This window comes from Silene latifolia, chromosome Y (genome assembly GCF_048544455.1).
Source record: "Silene latifolia isolate original U9 population chromosome Y, ASM4854445v1, whole genome shotgun sequence".
In the NCBI taxonomy this organism is placed as follows: domain Eukaryota; kingdom Viridiplantae; phylum Streptophyta; class Magnoliopsida; order Caryophyllales; family Caryophyllaceae; genus Silene; species Silene latifolia.
Window position 1 is genome coordinate 8397713 of NC_133538.1, and position 7523 is coordinate 8405235.

The 7523-nt window shown below is 37.4% G+C and overlaps 1 protein-coding gene and 1 pseudogene across 1 annotated transcript; one reads left to right on the top strand and one right to left on the bottom strand.

Moving 5' to 3' along the window:
* The first annotated feature begins 1933 nt into the window (after positions 1–1933).
* On the top strand, positions 1934–4557 carry LOC141634193 (pentatricopeptide repeat-containing protein At1g06270-like). Its single transcript, XM_074446448.1, has one exon. It carries the CDS (start codon positions 2290–2292, stop codon positions 3331–3333), a length of 1044 nt encoding a protein of 347 aa, XP_074302549.1. The 5' UTR covers positions 1934–2289; the 3' UTR covers positions 3334–4557.
* A 641-nt stretch (positions 4558–5198) lies between these two features.
* On the bottom strand, positions 5199–7245 carry LOC141627170 (KDEL-tailed cysteine endopeptidase CEP2-like; annotated as a pseudogene).
* Positions 7246–7523: the final 278 nt, after the last annotated feature.

Sequence of the window (7523 nt, forward strand, 5' to 3'; positions counted from 1 at the left end):
TATATTATTATTTCCATATTATATTATTATTAATTCCCGATACAAATCCCGATAACACTCATACTAGATGAACCATAAAATTCGGCCCAACTAACAATGGCACACTGCCCAATGCTAAATATTAGCTAAACCCAATTCCCGATTTGTACACTTAGTTTATTATTTAAATAATTTATTATTAGAAATGTCATTTAATCAATTATTAAATTACATAAATTATTCTCATAAATTATTATCGAATTACGGCCCCCCTTAAAATGAACTTCGTCCCGAAGTTCGCCCACAACTTCTACCACGACACTTATAAACATCCTCACAACTAAGCACCATCCAACACAATCATCCACAATCATCCATTTACGATTATCAACCACACCAATCTTATCACAAAGTATCACAACAATAACTCAAAACATTCGTAGTATTACATTTATGCAATGTGATAAATTCAGTTTCAAATGCATAAACAAATTCAATAGGCAGAAACAGTTAAATGCATACAAAAATGTTCAGTTCAATTAACAGTTTCAAATGCATACAGTTAAATGTTCAGTTTAGTTAATAGTTTCAAATGCATACAGTTAAATGTTTAGTTCAGTTAACAGTTTCAAATGCATACATAAATGTTCAGTTCAGTTAACAGTTTCAAATGCATAGACAAATTCAATAGGCAGAAACAATTAAATGCATACAAAAATTCAATGTGATAAATTCAGTTGCAAATGCATAGACTAACTCTCACGCTAAGTGTACCCTCATCATTGAGTTGAGTCAAGTATTCAAGCCTCCTACACACACACACAATGAAGGTAGACCATGCTCAACAAGCAACAACAGTAATGATTAAGGTACAACCAAATAAAGCTCTCAAACTAATAAGGAACAGTCATCACTGAGTTATCATACTGCAGTTACAATGATTGAGCACACACACCCTTTCATTGGTAGACCATGTGGTGGCTAAAATACTTGTAACTAATGGGCAATTACACGTACATATACTTCCTCCATTCAACTCCACCAAAAACCATGTAAAGCTCTCAAACCATTAAGGTATAATCATCATAGAGTCATTTAGTGGCAATTGTTGTAAATAAGATGGTGTCATAAGGACAAAATGGTCATTTGGCTTTCTTTTTATGGAAAGTGGTAGAGTGAAATTGAATGGATGATTATGGAAAGGTTGTAGAGGGAAATTGAATGGATACTGATTTTGCCTAATTTTCACTTTAAAAAAAATTAAAATTGTGATTATATCCAATTTTAAATTTTACAATCCACATCCAACCCGCTTTAACCAAAAAATACTTTAAATAGTATCCCGACATTTGGATTATTTAAAGCCGAATATCAAATGGGATTTAGATAAAAAATGTGTATAAGATTCTTTTTCTCAACCTTACGACCCGAGTTGAAATCACATAAGCTCATATTCTAAAACATAAAGCTCGGATACTTTATCACAAAGCTCAGATTTTACACCCGTAACATATACAACTGGTTGTATAGTCCATGAATTGGCGTCTCCCAATCTCCCATTAGTCGACTATCATCTGACCTTTCTCTAGCTAGTAAGGTCTCCATGGTTCAATTTCAATTTGCTGCGGTCCAAGATAATTTAAGCACGAGACGTAGTCGTAAGGTGGATTACCCTGATTGCCATGGTCGTGTTGCTCGAGCAGGTGTTAATTTGAAGAAAAGATCTCGGGTTTCACAACCATTCTGCTTTTTCTTTGCGGTACTCCAACACTAGTGGTGCGGTCAAAGCATCTAAGCGAAAGGAGGTTCGGATGATTGAGTTTGAAGACTATTATCATCCTCCTCTAAAAATGTCGTCTTTCATTAATTACTTTCTTGTAATATTAGCTCAGTTCGTTGGATTTCTAGCAACTATGGGGTCTCTAGTACACCCCAGTTTGTATGGTAGAGGTATGTAATCGGACACTATGTATTTTCCTTTTTTACCGTTTCTATAAAATAGTACACGTTTGTTTTAAAAAAAAAAAGACTATATTACTTCGTATACTTGAGTTCCTAGTATAACAACACCACTCTTACCACTTGCTTTGAAAACGATTAAATCCAAAATGCTCACACCACATTTAATACAGTTGTTGTAGTGTGGACCGCCAAAGCTTGAAGACGAGTAGTTCATGGTAAAGTACTTTACGTTTTAGTTTCGGCGTGTTTGGACATGCCCATAAGTTGTTCGACTAAATGTCTCAATGAAAACTGTATTTCTGAACGACACTGATTCACCCTGGTTTCTGCACCCTGTAGACTCCTAACATGGCTTTCATAATAGCGCCAACTTTGAGAGCTCATCATCATCACCGTCATCGAATTTGGCATTCTATCCTCAAATTCTCAACCCTTTCTTTGGACAATTCCCTACAGTCAGTTGAGGAATCCGTCAAAGTAGCCATTGCTAACAGAGCGTATGAACAAATTCCCGACATCCTTAAACCCGCTGAACAATCTTGCAAGAACCGAAACCCCTTTGCATTCCTGTCCTCTTTCGACAAAATTGATAGAATCCGAGTAATTGATGACATGTTGCAATCTTTCATGTCCCTTAGACCCCATACGCGTCTGAAAGTTACATATCAATATCTTCTGCTTCACACTCTTCAGAGTTCAAAACCTTTTCCTATTGCCCTTGCAGTCTTACAACGTACTCTTCGTTCGGGTTGTTCCCCTATTCCTCAGACTCACCTTATGCTTTCCAGAGCTTGGATTGATCACCGACGTGAATGTTACTCAGTGCCTGACATTTTGCTAGACATGAACTCAATTGGGTACCGTCCTGACAGTGGAACATGTAACTTCATTATCAAGTCTCTTTGTAATGTTGATGAGTTAGAGGAAGCGATTGAGGTTCAAAAAGGAATGCTTGGGGCTAGGTGTATTCCTGACGTTGATAGTTATAGTTCTGTCATAACTGCATTCTGTCAGATTAGAAAGACCGACAAAGCTATCGCATTGATGAAGGAAATGGTAGGGAAGATGGAATTGTCGCCTAGGCAAGGAATGTTGGTGCAACTAGCAGCGGCTTTTCGAGCAAACAAGGAGATATGGCGAGCGGCTGAGATGCTCGAGTTCTTAGAGAGGAAGGGTTCTCATGTTAAGTTCGAAAGCTATGAGCTTGTGGTTGAAGGTTGCTTGGAGTGTAAGGAGTTTATTTTGGCAGGAAAGATGGTGATGATGATGATTGATAAAGGGTTTATACCGTATATTAATGTTAGGCAGAAGGTAGTTGAGGGGTTGGCTTCAGTTGGTGAGTGGCAGTTAGCATGCACTGTGAGGCGTAGATTTGCGGAATTAAACTCTTAGTTCAGCAGATCAAAATGCAAAGGAAGAAATGAGGGAGCCTGTAAGGCTGTTGCCTGTTGACATGAAAAATTCATGCTTTGTGAGTGTCTCTTAAATTTCTCAGTAACCAAACTATTTTCATGTGAAATAGGTTTTCCATTGCTTCTTTTTCTTGTATCCATCATGTTATGTCATTTAAAATTGTGACTAATGACTAATAACACATCTAAGATAAATAAATAAGGTTTTTTTTGTTAGACAACCTTTAAAAAACTTTTTTTTTCCAAACACTACCTTTAAAAAAAAGTTTGTAAAACACAACCTTTAATAATTTTTTTTTTGTCAAACACGACATTTGGCAGGAGGACTCGGCATTTTGGCCAATGTTTGACCACTTGCAATGGGGTGACTTTCAGTCGATTTTGAGATAGCATACGAGGTCGGTTTGAGGTTTTCTTAGACTCGTTGGAAAGGTGGGAATACAAGTTTTCCAGAGGTTATCAATACGGTGGTGAAAGTGGCCTTATGTGGGTCTATTAGTGGTTCGAGAGGAGTGAATTGAAGGTAAAAACAAATAAAAAGAAAGTCAAAGTAGGACTTTTTCGTGGATCAATTTACTCCTTTCGAACCACCACTTGCAACCAACAACCACCATAAACAACACAACTACAACCTATCTTACACTCCCTTCTACGTTCTACCTACATACCAAATTTCAGACCAAATAAAGCATCATAACCCCATTAAAAGACTCACAAGAAACCCCCGACCACCCACTATAAACCCAGATTTAGAGCAACCCACTTTGACAAGCCTTACTTTACACACCAATAGACCCACATAAGTCCACATATCACCACCATGTTGATAACCCCTGGAAAACTTATACTCTCACCTTTCCAACGAGTCTAAGAACACCTCAAACCGACCTCGTTTGCTATCTCAAACATCGACTGAAAGTCACTTCATTTCAAGTGGTCAAACTCTGGCCAAAATGTCGTGTTTGACAAAAAAAAATTATTAAAGGATGTGTTTTACAAACTTTTTTTTTTAAAGGTGGTGTTTGGGAAAAGAAGTTTTTTAAAGGTTGTGTCTGACAAAAAATCAATAAATAAACTGTAATGTTTGTAATATTCAAACTGTAAAGCGAGTTTAGATTGGATCATTGAGCTTGTCTCTCGAACTGACGATTGAGCTTTTCTTCTGACCTAGTTAGTACTCGCCAAAAGGTTAGAACAATTAGTTGATTTCTTGTCTCCTATTTTCCAAGTTTGTGCAAAAGGAGTGACTTGGTATTTTTTTTTTTTTTTTTTTTTTTTTTTTGCATACCCTTCAAGTTTTTCATAGTTTTACGTTCCTTATCCTCATCCTCTTTCACTTGTGATGGTTTTTTCCTCATATTACGTTTGGCATTCCATCATCTATGGTTTCTGTTGTCTTGAAACCTAGACTTGGCTGGAAGTACTTGAAGGTTTCTGTCGAGGTTTTACAACGTTTTGTGATGGAAATTGCTAGTATGCTGTTATGACTTTTCTAAAACACGAGCTTCATTGACCATATAGAGGTTCCCCCTCCCCATGGGCGAACCCAATTGGTAGCAAGGGGTAGGAGCTTGTAATCAGGGGTTTTCTTCTGACCTAGTTAGTACTCGCCAAAAGGTTAGAACAGTTGGTTGATTTCTTTTGTCTCCTATTTTCCAAGCTTTTCTTCTGACCTAGTGGTGGTAAACTGTTGGTCACTTTTTATCAGAAATTGGTCACATTTTATCATAAAATGGTCACTTTCCTGTGTCGTAACTTACGACTGTCTCAAGGGAGACCAACTATCCAGTAGTCCACAGAAAAATTACTTGGTAGCTAAACCAAGGATAATATGTTGTATATTGCTTTATTTTTTGTGTATACTGCTTTATTTTTTATATTTACAGTGTGACTTTTCATTAGGTTGAGTTATGTACCAGTTTTGAAGTTCTAACCAGTTGAATCTTCTATTGAGTTTTTCCACTGGATTTTCTTATAAGCTTAAATACTACTCCATATGACATTAATTCTCTGGCAACTTAAATAGGGTAACTGGCTTTCATAGCTATTCCACAAAGACCAGTTTTTCGTTTTATATCACGTCTCATTCTTACATAGCCATGTTCTCCCCAACCTGCACCCCACGAGTTCTTCACGAGCCAGTACTTCTTACCCCTTTTTTGTCCATAACCAACAATAGTTACACCATGATTTAGATTTGTCCCACACGAGCCATCAAATACAACTGAAATGCAATTCCGGAAGTATCAATAGCAACAAATACTGGCTGTTTGGCAACTGCGGCCTGTAACCTTTTTTCGTTATCATTAGTTACCGACATATAACCTGTAATTTTAACAGCGTGATTTTTTAGTTTGGCTTTGTTACATTTGCCATTTCTTCCTTTGTATGGGTAGTATCTCTCCGCGGCAATACCATTATTTCTTTTAATGTATTGAAAAGCTTGTTTCATGAAGCCCCCATCACAGCCCTCATTTTGACGGCGATCACAGTCTACAAGTTGTTGCTCTGATAAAGAAACCAGTTTTCCAGTTTTAATCTTGTGGAAGCCTTCAACTGCTGCAACTGCGGAGAATGCCCAACAGCCTCCTGTAAAACCCCAGGTCTTAATTAGCTATCCATCTGTTGTGTTGAAATCATTACATTTGCATATGGCACATTATTCTATATAGTGGAAAGTAGGACAGGTAGAAATGGTAAATTGCCATAAATTAAGGCAAGCGGATGAGGGAATACAGTGAAGGCACCTGCTTTTGTGAGGCTTATTTGAGCTTTTCAAAGTAAGTGATTTCTATCCATAAAATTAATATAGTAATTGAACGAAATGGAAAATGTAGTGAATCCGACTCAATGGAGCGAGCAATGGTCTTTCCTAGACATTGGTAGCCAAACACCTCACTAAACACCAAGTTTGCTTTTGATGATTTTAAGAATATATACACTATATGAAATTATTTATGAAAATAACAGCATAATATTTCCAGCAGTTGTATGTTTGTCATGAAGCTCCCAGTCGGCATTATTTTCTGAATGCAAGAATTATTCTTGCTGTCAACTCGAATGCAGGTAATCAATCTTGTTTGGCATGAATCTATGTTACTCAAACTTGGCCTCCTCTTCCCTTTTCCCTTCCCCTTCCCACCTACATTATTTGTATCTAAACAAAGCCTTAATCTCAAAAGTAGTGTTGTGTTGGCACGCAACATGCAGCCAAGTGAAGTGTTGAAATAACATAGGCACGAAGTTGAGATGAAATGGATCTTATAGGCCTAAAAGATCAGACAAAAAGAAAGTGTAAGCACTCTTGTGTTGCAAAAGAGCAGAAAAATTACCACATGACCCTTGGTTCTTGACTGAAGTAGCTGCACCTTTCTTCCTCCAGTCAACAACTTTCGGCAAAGCATGGTAGGTTGTATTGTCCAGGGCATGGTTGTCACTCAGTCCTATTCCTGTCAGTCGACCCATGAAAACTGACTTGAACTCCTCATTTGTCATATCTGCAAACCTGTTGTCCACAAGCTTATAGGAAAGGTTCTGTGAGTTGATATAGTCTATGAACTGGACATTGGATTGATAGATTCCAAAGTGTTGTTCCCATTCTTTTATGTCCTTATATTGCTTTTTATTTTCCACCATCCACTTTCGGTACCTCATCTCCATTAGTGTTGAGTTGTAGGATGTTGGTCGATTGAGTATATCAGCATTTGTATTTGAAGTGACCCACAAGATACTGGTTAGTAAAAGAAATGAACAAATGATCATACGAGGTCGTTGTGTTATCATTGTGGCTCAGGTGATTTTATTTCCTAAGATGGCTGTGTATATCCTGTACTCTTTCTTTTGTTTCTTCGAAAGTGCTGGTTTATTGCACTGGTTTGGTGCTGTCTCTTAATAGCAACTTGGTTTCTGCCTAAAGAGAATCACTTAAAGAAAAAGAGAAGTAATAAAGGACAGTTTTGGGGGAGGGGAGGGAACACTCTAGTCATTCTCCTGCCATGCGCTGTTTTAGCTTGTTTTTGGTTTTGATGGAGGACAAGATTTAGAATGGAGCGTTAATTGTCAGAAACCCAGGATTGTATTAATAGAGACTAGAATTCATGCCTTATTGTATACTACTATGAAGCAATGTAGTTAAGAGTCATAACTGTTTTTCTCATGTCTTCTGCAATT